The 16,384-nt window shown below is 35.5% G+C and overlaps 1 protein-coding gene across 4 annotated transcripts in view; it reads left to right on the top strand.

Moving 5' to 3' along the window:
- LOC108733126 (apoptosis-stimulating of p53 protein 2) overlaps positions 1-14,476 on the top strand; it is a 237,484-nt gene extending 223,008 nt beyond the window's left edge. For all 4 annotated transcript variants that reach the window (XM_018464180.1, XM_018464182.1, XM_018464179.1 and 1 more), the window contains 7 exons: positions 10,042-10,220; positions 11,066-11,271; positions 11,376-11,553; positions 11,627-12,193; positions 12,247-13,474; positions 13,685-13,884; positions 14,069-14,476. In XM_018464180.1, the coding sequence (XP_018319682.1) occupies positions 10,042-10,220; positions 11,066-11,271; positions 11,376-11,553; positions 11,627-12,193; positions 12,247-13,474; positions 13,685-13,884; positions 14,069-14,101 (2,591 nt within the window). In that variant the 3' untranslated portion in view covers positions 14,102-14,476. The remainder of the gene's footprint in view (positions 1-10,041; positions 10,221-11,065; positions 11,272-11,375; positions 11,554-11,626; positions 12,194-12,246; positions 13,475-13,684; positions 13,885-14,068) is intronic.
- The last annotated feature ends 1,908 nt before the right edge of the window (positions 14,477-16,384 follow it).

The raw sequence follows: 16,384 nt of genomic DNA, 5'->3' as shown, positions 1-16,384 counted from the left end.
GTCCCCAATGATGATGCGCTTCAAAAACGGATCATTTTCGTGACGTTTGAGAAGCGAATTGCAGACGTCAATGCGGCGACACAGATTTCTCTCTGTGAGAACATGGGGAACCCATACATCGACCTTCGAGGATAATCCCAGGCCTTTCAAGTGGTCATAAACTGTTGAATTTGATAAATTTAACCTCAATCCGATCTCACGTGTTGTTATTCGCCGGTTCACATCAACTAATGCCTTTATCGTGTCTTTATCAGCTTCAACCGGCCTTCCCGAACGTGGTGCATCTTCGACATCAAAATTGCCGGATCGAAATTTAGCGAACCAGTTCTGGCACTGGCGTACTGTCAACACATCTTCTCCATACACATCAGTCAATTTCTTTCTGGCTTGAACAGCATTTTTACCCTTTCTGTTTTAAAACAGTAAGATATGTCGAAAATGCAGCTTATCGCTCTCCATATTTAAAAGGGCACCAACCAAAAACTACTACGTAGAATTAACTGGAATTTTTCACACACAAGCCTTGCTATATGAGCTCTCAAAGCATATAAAAATTGTACGGCTTAAATGTGAAGTTGGATGCAAAAGAATACAATTAAATCCTCTGTCGGGAAAAAACGAAATGACTTTCCGAACAACCCTATAGTTTGGTAAAAATTTTTGAATTGCTTTCCTTGTTATACCCTCCAACTGTAATTGTTGTTTTGTTAGTGACAGTACAAAATATCTTTATAACCAAAGTACCTGAATATTATTATTCCAAATTTTGAACCTCGAATTTCTACATTTCTCTGAATCGAAATTCAAGCGCGGATTTTACTTTATGAATTTAATTGGAATTTTTACTGTTAGTATCCTGCATTATTATTCTTTGTAACAATCAGTCGTAGCGATAATTATTGGGTCGAATTTTTACGTTTGTAATCGGCAACGATTTTGAATTACTTATTGCCGTTTCTGATGGCCTTGATGTTACTAATAGTTGTCAAACCATCGCATCGGACGAAGAGGCACTTGTGCACTTAAACATAAATAACCATATTAAGATTTGTACATATATTTTCATTGTGAATTAATAATTTTGGTTTCTCTTTCTTCATTGTAAGGGTTGGCGGTGGGCTTAACAGCAGTAATATGCATGCGTATGAACGAAAATTGAAATGTTAGACAGGACAACAGAATTTCGCCTAACTCGAGCATAATTAGTTGCGTTTAGAAGTTTCGACTTGGGAAAGTTTGACTGTAGGTATATAAATTGTACATACGGGCTAAATAAATGTGTAAATGACTTCTACCTTGTGTCACCTCTCTTTTCCGAGCCAAGTCGCTTAATGACAAAAAATCGATTATTGAACCCACTTCAGCAGATGCCCGTCTAGCAGAAGGTATATTTATGCCAAATTTCAAGTTTTTAGGAGTTTCAACATTTTCTTCTTATTTACATCCTGTGAAGCGGGCGGATAACAGCTCATTATCATCATAAGGTCGTCAGTCCTAAGACTGGTTGAATACGCACCTCCACTCTTTCCTATCCTTAGCTAATCTTCGCATTTCCCTAAAACCAGAACAACCCACATCCTTAACCATTTGGGAACAGTAATCCAATCTAGGTCTATCTCCACCCCTCCTTACTCCCGTTTCTGCCTCTAATATGTCTCTGACTAGACCTTCATGTCTGAGAAGGTGTCCTACCAACTGTTGTATCCCGCGACTATGTCGCGTTCTTAAATTGGGCTTTACACGCTCCCTTCCAAGCAAATAAACCAGTACACACTTTTTGAGAACAACTTTATTCCTTATTACTTACACTTAACTTAATTTACACTTAACACTTAACTTAAAATAAAAAATTGGAAAAGACGTAGAAAATTTGGTATGTTGCAAGAACAGAATTAGAATTGGAACTCCACGAAATTTGGTACCTGCTCCCTTTTATAGGGACGCTAGAGAAAGCGCCATTTAGGACACTTCTCAGAAAAGTTTCAAGTACGATGCTAGTTTTATAGCACCAAGTGCACTTGGCTTCGTTTTACAACGGCAAAAAATACAAGAAGTAAATATTACATTTTCTAGTTAAGTTTAAATCTTGANTTCAAGTACGATGCTAGTTTTATAGCACCAAGTGCACTTGGCTTCGTTTTACAACGGCAAAAAATACAAGAAGTAAATATTACATTTTCTAGTTAAGTTTAAATCTTGATATTTGTTGTTAAATAATGATATGGGTTATAATAATGATATGGGATATTTGATGATAACCTAAAGAGATATGAAACGCTTATTAAACTAAAATAATTCGAATACGTAAATACGTAATCCTAAAATGTAGCATCGTGCTACAGATGGCGTTCACTGTGCCGTTTGTAGTATTTTCTGAAACGCTTATTGAACTAATAATTAGTATGTGGAATATAACACAACATATCTCGCCTATTTCTTAAAGAGTCCTCTGTTTTCCTATTCTTTCTAATACCTATTCATTTCTAACCTTCTCTATCCACGGTATCCTCATCATTCACCGGTTCTAACCTTTTCTTTTTCGCCGCACCCACCGTCCATGTTTCTCACCTTTACAGTGCCGGACTCCAGACATGCACCTTTAACAACCTTTTTCGAATTTCTAAATTAACCGTTCATGAGCACAGAAGTGACTTCTTTTTATTGAAGGCGACTCGACCCTGCGCTATCCTTTACTTGATATAAGATCTAATAGCTGAATAATGGAACACTAAGATTTTTGTGAGCTGACAATAATAAACCACAATATTTAGACCAGAAGTTAGATTTAACTTTTTTCTGAGAGATAATAACTCGCAGGCACAGAGTAAAAGACTGTTCATTTTTTTTAAACTTCATGACATGAATAGCTCACATTCTTTTTGTCCAAGAAGCAAAAAGTCGCTGGCGTTGTGTAGTGGACCTTAAAGGTCGTCATTGTTAAGCCGTAAAAACGAATGAGCTTTTGCTCTGCAGTTGACGTATTGTAGCCAAATCAATCACGGCTTGAATGAAAGTCTCTTACACCATCCAACTTTAGTCGACGAGTTAAATTTCTAGAGCGCGCATCTTCACTTTATCTCCCTTCCGTTATCCATTTGAAGTGTTTTTCGATCCCTCTGGCCTCGTTTTCGACCATATCTATTCATTACTCTTTTGTCACACACGAAGTGAATTAAATGCGGTTACAATGTACATCTTTTCTTTAGGCGTACAAATCCTTGATATCTACGTACAAACCTACGTGTCGAACGAAATGAAATTGTATTTATACTTTATACTATCCCTTATGAGGCATTTGAACTTTTCCGGAACTTTTCTTTTGTCTTAGTGACTCAATTATAAATTAGCTTTCATGTAGTTTCTAGACAAGGGAATTGAGAACATCTGTAATAATTTGTAAGAACAGTATAAAGAGTAACAGGCAGTTACAGAGCTGGGGCTGCAACGTAGAGAAGTAAATATCAAAGAGGGAGTGCATACTGTCACCGCTGCGTTTTAATCTATACATCGAAGACGCGATCAACATCATTAAAGACAATACAACTGTAGGGATAGATATACAGGGACAAAAGATTGGTATGCTTAGATTTACAGATGATAGACCAGTATTAGCATCTAGCAAGGAGGAGTTAGAGATAGCTTTAAATAAAATGGATTCGGTATTAACAAAACATTACTGTATGAAAATAAATAAAAGTAAAACACAAATACTGGTGTACAAGGGAAGAAAAAGTAGGCAAAGAGCGAATATAAGGATAGGAGACGAAAAATTAGAAAAAGTGGCCGATTTTAGGTATCTAGGAAGTCAGATAACTCAGGAAGGAAGCAGTAGTAGGAATTAAAGCAGAGGATAGCGCAGGGTTGAGTCGCCTTCAATAAGAAGAAGTCACTTCTATGTTCGCGAACAGTTAATTTAAAAATTTCGAAAAAGATTGTTAAAGGTGTATGTTTGGAGCACGGCGCTGTACTGGTGTGAAACATGGACAGTGGGCGCAGTGGAAAAGAAAAGGTTAGAAACGTTCGAAATGTATTGTTACAGGCGAATGATGAGGATACCGTGGATAGAGAAGGTTAGAAATGAAGATGTATTTAGAAAGAGTAAAGAACAGAGGACTCTATTGAAGTCAATAAGAAATAGGTTAGTAGAACACCTCAGGCATGAAGGTCTAGTCAGAGACACATTAAAGGCAGAAACGGAAGTTAGGAGGGGTAGAGGTAGACCTAGATTAGATTACTGTTCGCAAATATTTAAGGATGTGGGTTGTTCTAGTTTTAGGGAAATGCGAAANTAAGAAATAGGTTAGTAGAACACCTCAGGCATGAAGGTCTAGTCAGAGACACATTAAAGGCAGAAACGGAAGTTAGGAGGGGTAGAGGTAGACCTAGATTAGATTACTGTTCGCAAATATTTAAGGATGTGGGTTGTTCTAGTTTTAGGGAAATGCGACAATTAGCTCAGGATAGGAAAGGGTGAAGATGCGTGTCCAACCAGTCTTAGGACTGACGACCTTATGATAATGAATTTGTAGAAACTACAAGACGTGGGCCGCGGTTTTGATAATTTTTATTATGACGTGCTCTATTTAGTAAGATAGATCCCATGAGCACTTCATAGGCAGTCTTTATTAATCATCGATCTAACCGAAGGGCATCCTTATAGGTTGATGAAATACCTAGTGATGGAAAATATGTAATGATAGAAGTACGCAACCACCTACTGATACCTGCTATTAACTGAAACATTATGTAAGTTTGTTAGACAAGGGTCTTACCAAGGTATTTACTTATCCACACAAATCGACGACGTGATGACCCCATTAACCAAATTAATTAGAACAGCATAAGGTCATAGTGTTAAAGACAGGCTGAGAGGCGTCAAACAAAAAATTATTTCTGAGTCTCCCAAAAACGTCCGGCATTTTGTTTATTTTTTATACAGATGTCATTACACGGTCGTGCAAATTATTAGCGTTCTGCACTATCGTTTGACACACGCGCTGTTTCATACAACCTCATACAATGCAGGCAAGCGGATTTAGAACCAGATTACGGGCAGCCAGGATACAGGACTTGTACGCTCCATCAGGGACGCAACAAGGGGGGTTCACGGGTGCCTAGACACCTCCTCGATTGGGTTGAGCACTCAGCCAATTCCAGTCGATTCAGATAATAACCCAACTTGAAAGTTCGGTTCAAATAGTTTAAGCTCGTAAATGAGCAGCCGAACTCGATTTTTTCAAGTATTAGAAATTCAATACATTGTAACCTTTTTTTTAAGTCATTTATAGTATTACGATGGGAACACCCAGTCAAAGTGTAACGTTGTTGCGCCCCTGCGTCCAATCCAGCGTCTAAGAAACTGTTCGTTTGTAGTATCACATATTGGTCAGCGCAATAATACTTTTCTGCACTGACCTATGATAGTGGCACACTGACCTACTGTCAATGACTTCATTGGCTACATGTATACGAACCTACAACGTTAAAAGAACAAAGAACCACACTAGCTTGCTGTAACATAAACATCATCAATCACACTTAATCTATTCTAATAAATAAACAATGCATGACTCAAAAATACGAAAGAAATGCAACGGGGACGTTACTAGCTAACTGAATGCGGCGCTGCATTGTTGTATTCCCTGCGCAATCCTAGCAGGGTCGGTTTTTTTCGAAAACATTCGTACCACCAAACATTTCCTTAATTTTTATTGTTTTGTAGTGCCCGTACCCTATCACCTCCTGCAAGCTTGCTACTTATTTCAGAAACGCCTTATATGTCCATAAGTACATATTTCTTTTAAATTGAACGCCTCCACCCCGTTGGTAAGATTTCGTAAAATGTGGTGGGACCCCCGTCCCTTTCATGCGAGATTTACCTGGATAAAATGAGACACTCTTAGTAGATACTATTTTTTTTTTTATTATCTCTCTCTTTAAATGAGATTTGTTCGGAGTTTATTGGATCCCTCCTCCGATTTTGAGCTCATGTAATTAATGGAAGTTCCCTAATTTTGTAATTTTTTAATTATTTTCTGACATTTTATGTTTGGTTTTTCGGATTAATTCACGTTGATTATTATCGAATTAATTTACTGTCTAGAATATATGAGAGATTTTCTCTGCTGAAAATTGAGTACATGTGGTGTCTAACGAAAAGTGAAAACCTGAAATAAATTTTGTCTAAGGAACCATTAAACTGAAACTTCCATTGTATCTAAACGTGATTGATAATAAATTGTGTGATCTGTTTCTTTGTCTTTTTTTGTTTCATTGTGCCGGAATGTTTAAATGAAACAACAAAGAAAATAATTATACCGATTACATTGTGAGTTCTGTCTGCGTATAAAAACATTTCTCTCATCCTGTAAGAATTAGGTACGTCTGGTAACTGTAAATATGCCACGTGTTCCGTAAAATGATGGTAGCACGGTTGAAGTGGTAAGAATACATACGTATGAGTCGCCTTGTACAAACAGGAAGCTTTTTCCAACAACAAGCATCTACCGAAAGCATCAAAAGAAACAAAGGGATTCGCGTTCTAGATTCTAAAAATGCATGACGTGACACGTCATTCTAATATGGCGACAATATGCCACCGGTTTTCAACTCTGACCTCTTCCCTTTATATTTTATAGAAGATTTGAGTTAACTTTTTAACGTGAAAATGAGGAAAGCTCATCATGTCAACAAATTGTTTGATAATAGCTGCATATGCAGTACAATACATAAAATATATATTAAACTTTTAAAATGAATATAAGAACACTGACCCACTTCATTATGTTGTCAGGAAGTAGGAAATGGGATTTTTCAGAGCGAGAATATTTTATGAATCCTGTGCTGCAAAGCTGGCGTGCAAGCAATTTTCGACCACCTGCTTCAAAGTAAAATAGCGGAAAATTACTACTAACAGCAGTCTTTACAATCTTCAAGGACCTTTTAGAAAAATGTAATTAAGTGTACTGAATAATTAACTCAACCAGCGCAAACGTCCTTTTGTTGTACGGCGGACTTTAGTATACTGTCTGCTGTGAATTATACTTTACGACGTGCCTACATAAAACATGCTTTTTCACTTTCTATGTTGTAAAGTTAAAAAAATCAAAAACTAGAATTTGTGATGTAAAATACTCTTTTAAGTTTAATCAAACGTTTTTTGATGAATTCATGGGCAGTAAAATGAACGTATCACAGATACAAGTAGGTAAATACTATTTTCTAATAAAAAAACTGAAGTTGGAAGACCAGAATATTCTGATTTTGAATATTACTTTCTATAAGAAATATGGACATCATCATCATAAGGTCGTCAATCCTAAGACTGGTTGGACACGTACCTCCACTCTATCCTATCCTGAGCTAAACTTCGCATTTCCCTAAAACTAGAACAGCCCACATCCTTAACTATTTGCGAACAGTAATCTAATCTAGGTCTACCTCTACCCCTCCTAACTCCTGTTTCTGCCTCTAATATGTCTCTGACTAGACCTTCATGCCTGAGAAGGTGTCCTACCAACCTATCTCGCCTATTTTTTATTGACTTCCATAGAGTCCTCTGTTCTCCTATTCTTTCCAATACCTCTTCATTTGTAACCTTTTCTACCCACGTTATCCTCATCATCCGCCTATAACACCACATTTCGAACGCTTCTAACCTTTTCTTTTCCGCCGCGCCCACTGTCCATGTTTCGCACCCGTATTCATTTATATGAACGTGCATTACGGTGATGAGTTAGAAATTAACTTCAAAAGCCAAACACCTCTCGTTTTCTGTCTTTTGAAGAAACTGGTACCTGTACCTAATAATTTTGCCTAAAAAGCCAATGTTTAACCAAACGTATTTTGTAATTCAATAAAAATTTAAAAGTGAAAAGTCCTAAATCTTCGCAAATGTCCTTCAGTCGAAGAAATTGTAGCGTATTTTTAATAAATCATCTAGTTGAAACTTTTGCTTTTATTTATCAAAAATATACACGGTTTAAGTGAAATAAGTGCAGTAAGAAATCGCATGGTGAATGTAGCATCGTTGTTAACGATAATAAAAAAATTGCGATTGAAATTCAACAACTACTTCATCGGAGAATGTAAACAGTGCCGGTTGTCGAACGGTTTGATGCCATACAAATAATTAAATAAGTGTCTTTGCTCATCGCTAATAGTATGCAGCACTATTCAAATTACACCTCAACATGCATTAAGAACACATAGGAAAGAAAAAAATTAGATTACGTAAACATTAGAAGGTAAATGAATAATTTTGATATTTGTCATTTTTGTAAAGCCACTTGCTGCAATAAAGATGCAGCAACTCCTCCTTTAAAATTTGCTACAGTCACCCAACATTCCGTGCTATTTTGCTTGTCATGACAAGGTCCTCAAATATAGAGGGTGTTCATTACTCCTTTCATGTAATATGGGGACGTATAAGACGGTTAGGAAGTATTCGCTGAGGGATGTCGATGACTATCGATCGTTGCATTGACAGTGACTTACAAGTTACTGCCAATGACATCGATTAATTAAAAACATATAAGGTTACAAAAAATAACTAGTACAGGCTGGTTGTAACAAACATCTTGAATCACACTTAAGGATGTTTTGGAGGTATGTCAAAATGCTACAAGATAAATAAAAATTTGGAAGAACGTTCCTCATTCAATTCTAAAACTCCTGTAAAAATTACAAATCGATTCACTAAACCGTTAAAACGTTATTGAAATTTTAAAAAATTGTAATTTTACACGTCATTTTATGGAGCTTCGTTAACCGAACAGATTAAATTTATTTTTATTAACAGAAAAAAAGCTACCAGAAATTTCAAACTTTTATAATAAGTAACTTGAACTCTGGAGAATCACTTTAGCGTAAGGTTATTCAAATTCACTAAATGGTTATCGAGGAAAAAATGAAAAATTAGCTGAAAATCTCGTTTTTACTTGATAATATGATAATATTTATAATTGTCTGAAATTGACGCTCATTATTAATAGACATTGAAACTAAATATTTTTTTGTTTCGAAGTTGAAATCAAGGCATATTCACTGCCAAAAGTCAGTTAAAAATTTTCCATATTATTCGTTATTTCTTATTTCATTCAAAGTTTTCGGTTAAATTCCAAATTTTCTTTCAAACCGTATACTTTCTTTTAGTATAGATAGTATTTATTTACCTCATAATATGCTGCAAAACCTAATTAATCACGCATTTCTAATTTTATGTACTATTGTCTCCAGTTGTACCTCCCAAACATCCTTAATCTAATTTAACACATAGCAAACAATACGTGAAATGAGAGATAAATAAAACACTGATACTGCTAATTACCAGCTGAATTGAGCGTCGTCGTATTTCTCTGCGTGATTTCCCAGCGCCGGAATAACATGGCCTGTACTTTCAAATGCGCTTTTCTCGAAAACGGTGAACTTTCGGACATCCTAACTTTACGTAATTTTCTTGTTTTTTATCACTTCCTGCAATCATTACCTTATTACTGTTACACCCTGTATATATACCAACTAACAACGTTTCATCATAATTGTACCATAGATAGTTTAAATAGTGTATGCAATAATGAGGTATTACATTACCGATCCCTTGAAAGTATGAATTTCTAAATGTTTGATGTTTATAATCAAAAAGATATTTAAATCGATAAATGCTATGTTTGTATTCGATTAACATGGCAACGAATAATATAATGTTACATGCCACGGGTATTTAGGTACCAATAAATAGGCAGTAGGTGCATAAAATTTTCCTATCATTTGTAATGAAGATACAAAATGATTGCCTTGAAATTCAAGTAGGTATTACTCTCAATGAGAAAGTCGAAATTGTACCTACACTTGCTCATCAGTAGGCACCATCCAAATCGAACAACGGAAACAAATATTGATAAAAAACTTAGATTGAAGTTTCTGACTGTAAAATATTTTATTGATATAAAAAATTCACAGTTTTTGGTTTTGCACTTTTATTGAAATAAAATGTGCAAATATGAAATTGCTTCTTTTTCTTTACAATGGCTTTTCTTACAGCAAGTGACCTTGAATCAATAAGAGCCTTATTCAATGAGAAAGAAAAGGAACTTTCGTTGGCTGTGGCTAAAGTAGAAGAATTGACGCGGCAATTAGAGGAACTACGACGGGGGAGGAATCAGGATGACACCCCACCGGCAGCCGCTCTAGAATTGGATAAGTTAAGAAGAGAGCTTATGGTGAGTGAAGAAACTGGGTAACATCTTTTTTATTTCTTTTTCCCATTGTATAATATTTGTTATCCAATTTCGTACTTACATTTTGCAAACAAACAAATATGAATCCAGTAACTCAATTTAAGGAAGAAAATAGATGTTCTGGTGAGATAGTTTTATTGCTTTTTATATCTCAGTACTCCAGCACGGTGAATTACTACCTACATTAACTTGGAAGTAAAAGAAGGTCTCCGATTAAAACAGAAAATTTTCCCTTGAATGTTAAATTCATAATAATAATAAATCATTTTTAAATATTGCCTAAAACATATATATATTTACTGCATTGCCACAGACCCCGAAATTAAATCTTAGAACCTTAATATTCTCAAACTTTTTATCTCATTTTTAACAAAGATGCAGAATAAAAGTTTCAAGAAATAAATCTCCTCCTTAGGGCATACGCTTTTATCATACTTTTCAGATAGCAGATTTAACCTTCTAGAAATAATAATTATAATAATAACTGTGTAATTTCCCAACCGTTCGAATCTCCAAATTATTTGGGTTGTTTATCATAATTAATAAAATAAGTAGAAGGTAGAAGTTGCTTTTGTTTAAAATACTAGGATAAAGATAGAAATCTAAACGTTATTATTTATACTCTTATAATTTTTTAACGGAATTAAAATTCTTTGGTCCCTTCTAATAACTGGAGATTCTAAATAACCAATGGTTTTTACAACATGATAGTTTAGATGACCATTTCAAAGAGTTAATTTCGATTTTCATTAAGTCACATCACTAGCAACCGTTCGTGATTGGTTCCCTTTGAACTTGGCCGTTTAGTAGTTTCTGTTTGATTCTAGTATCGTAATAAACTGAATGAGCAGCAAAATCAGAGGTTGAACCAGCAAAGGGAGGCACTGGCCGCGCGTCAAGAGGAAATGAGCAACATCGACAAAAGGATTTCCGAACTTCAAGAAAGACTGCATCGTAAGCGGCTTTTGAATCAACAGTTGGCGAATCAAATCAGTGCCGCCTCAAACAAAGCAGCTTATCATCAATTTGCAAGGTATGAAGATAACCGGTCCTTGTTTATTCATTTCCTTTATTGATTTAATGCTAAAATTCAATTTACATCCTTATCTAATTTCAAAACCACTTTTTTTCCTTTAGACTTACAGGAAATGTGGACCAAACAAACCAGTGTTACAACAAGAAGTCTCAGCCACCTAACCAACAACCCCCGAATGGTTTATCTAAAAACAACATCGCAGCCGTTGAACCCTACAATCACGTTCCCCTTCCAATATCCAACAACTACCTTAGAAATATCCACTGTGGTATTCAAGACGTAAGCTTTACATTCCCTCCACATTTTGCTGTCAATAAATGAGTCAAAATAAAATCCATGCCTTTAATTTTAGAACCAACAAACATATCACCCAGTTTATCAACATAATCAAATAAATGGAGCTGACCAGCAGCAGCAGACGAACAACCACAAGTCGGAGCACATTAACCAACAACAAGACTCTAATAATAAAGGTGCAGCTTTAAAGACGACAGAAGACGGGGTGGATACGTTAAAGGAATTTAGCGTATCAAAGTCGGATCCAAAATACCAAACGCTTCCCTACAACACCAAGTTCACTGTTAGCCTTGTAGCAAACCGTACGACCAACAACATGGACAATAACAATTTCAACGAAGGAGCGAAAGACGTCCCAGACGCTGCAGTGCAGCACATATCAAGCGCAACATCGAATATAAACCTGCAAAGTCATCATATGACCGTGCATAGTGCACCTTTGAATGTCGTCAACAAAAACATTGCGACCCCCCTGAGTCAAAACGACTTAATTAATAAGAAGCACGAATACCAGTCGTCAAATGGTAATAATTGTGTCTCAAATACAGACATTATAAAAAATGTTCCTGTAGGAAGCACAGCCTCTTATTCAATGCCCATTCCTACTCTTCACTCGTATCAGGTGAGTCTTTTTAACGCTAATCAAAAATTCCATCATAAAAATTATTTTTCCAGAAACCAATTAGTAGTGTGGCTCCAACCTCAGTTCATCATGCCGGAAAACTATCGAATATTTATCAAACTTCTTCGATGAAAGTTCAACCAGTAGAACCACAAACAGTTACTAGTAATAGCAAACAATTTCTCTCTCCTCCAAACCATTTAACCACAACGATTCAATCGCCACAATTAGGAGTTTTATCGCCGCCCCAAGCCAACAGCACTCCCTTGGGAACACCTGAGGTTTCATTGGATAAATCCATTAAACCCGCACTACCACCAAAACCTGCCATAAAACCACCCCCTAGACAAACAACGCAAATCCATAACGAAAGCGATTTTACAACCAATAACATCGAAAAACCTCCCGAAGTACAAAATATAGAATTGAGTCATCGACCACCCCCACCGCCAACAACACAATCATCAAAAAGTTTGAACCAGAAAGTTCCTTTGCCTCCTCACGAAAACCAACAACAAACTCAATATCAAGCGAGCGAAAACTTGCCCATAATTAAAGCAAAACCGCTGCAAATAAAAAAGCAGCCCCTCAGCGAACAACCAAAATTGAGGAGTATGAATATGACAGCAAAAACAAACGGGTACCTAGTGAACAATCGGAGGATGGAGTTACCTCCGCAATATCATTCTCCTGAAACGACTAATCACGATAACAAATCAATAGAACTAATTAAACATTCAACTCAAGAGGAAGATAAACAGGGTAGTGAAGAAATGACAACATATAAAGAAAACGACAGTTCTAACAATAACAAGGATGAATTAAAATCAACCGAGGTCATTAGGCGATGTAAAAAGGGCAACTTGAAACAAACAGGCAAAGTAAATTTGTCGAGAAGGGTTAGTTTTGACCCCTTGGCCCTTTTACTTGACGCCAGTTTAGAAGGAGAACTCGAACTGGTTAAAAAAACTGCTTCCCAAGTACCAAATCCAAGTGCCGCAAACGATGAGGGAATCACGGCATTACATAACGCGATTTGTGCTGGACATTTCGAAATCGTCAAGTTTCTTGTCGAATTTGGCTGTGATGTCAACGCACAAGATAGTGATGGTTGGACACCATTACATTGCGCTGCCAGTTGCAATAACGTGGCAATGGTCAAGTTTCTTGTTGAGCATGGAGCTTGCATTTTTGCTACCACCCTCAGCGACCACGAGACGGCTGCAGAAAAGTGTGAGGAAGATGAAGAAGGATTCGATGGATGTTCTGAGTATTTATACAGTAAGTAAATAATCGATTGTAAAATATAAACAGAGTCGGTTATTAAGCGTATATATATATAAAATGTAACATATATACACATCACCAAATCTTGGCTTCTTTAGACATGAGTAATTAATAGATACCAACATTCCTAAAACAAGAGACTACCACATCAGAATCAATTATTTGCATTAAGACTAATTTTCAAAAATGACGTTTTTGTTCTAGGTGTGCAAGAGAAATTGGGGATTTTGTCTGGGGGTAGTGTGTACGCAGTTTTCGACTATACAGCGCAGCAACCGGACGAACTAAGTTTTACAGCTGGACAACAACTTACAGTGATAAGAAAAGGGGATGAATATGAAAGAGAATGGTGGTGGTGTCGATTGGACGATAAGGAAGGATATGTACCAAGAAATCTCCTTGGAGTACGTTTCTTAAATAAATTCATATTTACAAATAATACAATTCAACTAAAAGAAATTTTAATAAGCATTATCGATTACAATACTTTCTTTTTTCAGCTGCATGCACAATAATATTTTAATATTGATTAATATAAGAAATTTTCAATAAAATTGATTGATGATTTTATGTTATTTCTTTTTTCAGCTGCATCCACGAGTCAGTCCACGTGAAGACTAACCGGGACTTTGCCTTTATAACCAACAGTTAAGAAGTACTATAATTGTTTACGTATCGATCGGAGGAATAAATATACGAAAAGCCTTTTACACATTGTATATGGCAATATATTTTGTAGTATGTAGGTTTCGGTATCAGAATTCTTTTTCTTTTTATTTGGATGCGTGTTTGTATCGCATATTAAAAACAGAAAAATGAAACAAAACTTTGTTTGTATGTACCAATTGTACGTTGTTTATTTTTGAAAGTAACAATCGTTTAATATATTTTTCAAATTGTACATATATAAATACAGTTGAAGAGCATACATTTTATTGTACAAATATTTTTATGATAATAAACATGAAGAGTTAGTTTTTATTCTGAAAAGAATAATTTTAATGTTTTCTTATTGTCAACGTACTATTAAAAAAAGATGACAATCAGTTATAAAATAAAGAAGGTAAGTAGGTATAATGAAAGTGTTGGACATCTGATTTTAACACATTTAAAACACATGTCTTCAGTCGACTACAATGCGTTAGATGTTAAAACGTTATGCCATCACAGAATATGTTCTTGATTAATTCTGGAACCTTACCCTACAATTTTTGGGCGGGCGGGCGTGCGTGCGTGGTTGCGTAAGCGTGCGAGAATGTTCGTTATGTTATTTTGTTGTCAGTATTTTGAGTACTTTCAGGTGTAAATTTCTAATTTTTTTTGTTTCTTAATATTTAAAATACGATTATTAATTTGTGTTTATTATTTAAAAATAAAAAATAACCTTTTAATACTCGACCAAAAAAAATCTGTAATAATGCTGTTTAGTATACTAAACAGACCCCTAGCCAAGGAAGAGGGGATTGCGGAGGATGCCCCCCCCCCCATATCAGCTTCATTAGTTGGCTTGTTCAATTTGTGTTATTAATTAGTAAATACGTTAAAAATAGACTGTTTTCATATTTTTGTATAAAAAGCATGTAAGTAAATCTGCTTGAAAAACTCGAAGAGCATTCGTGCATGGGTTGTAATAAGATTACAATAGGACATAGGGACCTTAATTCGGTGTTCACTGAACTCTCACAGGTAGCGAAGATTACCCTTATAACATCATCAAGAAATCGTTCTCTTGGTCAATATTTTGAGCTAAGTACCCCATAGTGAGGCGTTTATAGAAGCATTTTATTGCGTCACTAGCGACTTGAGGGGATAATTCGTAGATCTGTACAGTGTAAATATTTAAAGACTGTTTTAGTACGCAAAAATATCAAGATCTTTTTGTAAAACCTACAGGACTTGAACATAATAGACGCAATATACATTATTTATGGACCTAGGTAAACACTCATTTTAATAAGGCAAAGGGAAGATGAAATTCTCAACTTAATAGAAAGTGCCAAAATTTTGCTAGAACAAGATTTCCGAAGATATCAGCGAAAATGGAGACGTTCGCCAAAAATTGTGGATTCAATGCAGTGAACTTTGATATAAATATGTTTTATAAAAAATCATTTTGAAAGTGTTTTAGATACAGTAAGAACCTTTTTACAAGATAAACTTAAAATGACATTTTCATAATTCTCTAGATAAAAAGAATGTTACAACTAAAAAATATTGAAAAATTTATTCTGCTGTATTAAAATAACCACGCAGTTTGAGATATTATTAGATAGGTATATGCCACAAATCCGATTGCTCTTTTATGCAAAATATCATGAAGGTATAACCTGTTCAAAATTTGTTGATGTGAAATTCTCAGAAACGAGACAGGTCAATTTTCGAAACACAAGGGTCTGCCCCGGCTGTCGCATGTAAGCAGTGTCGTACATTTAAGTTTACGTAGTAATTGAACATTTGAACAAGTAAATAAATACAACCCACATGTGTATTAAAAAATACTTTGTTAATTTTTTCGATTCTTGTATCCAGACCTCTGTGCTTAATAACTGTTAAGAAAACACTGTTCTTATTCTTATTATTTATTATTGATATATTACATACCGTTTACAATAATTACAATTAGGTTTCTATTAATTAGAACTGTATGTATGTTTCATCCAGTGCTCAACGAACTTTCAGTCACTACGAAGATTTAAATGTACGCCACTGTACATATGCGAAAGCCAGGACAGACCCTTGGGTTTCGACAACTGACCTGTCACGTTTCTAAGAATTTTACATCAACAAATTCTGAACAGGCTATACCTAGCTGCTAAATATAAAATAGCTATTGGAGAAGAAAATTTAGTTTACTTAAAATAGTTAAAAATTCGGTCAGTTCCACCACGAGAAAGGAGCCTTGGC

This window comes from Agrilus planipennis, unplaced genomic scaffold (genome assembly GCF_000699045.2).
Source record: "Agrilus planipennis isolate EAB-ADULT unplaced genomic scaffold, Apla_2.0 scaffold53, whole genome shotgun sequence".
NCBI classification, from domain to species: Eukaryota; Metazoa; Arthropoda; class Insecta; order Coleoptera; family Buprestidae; genus Agrilus; species Agrilus planipennis.
This window is presented reverse-complemented; position numbering and strand designations above follow the sequence as displayed.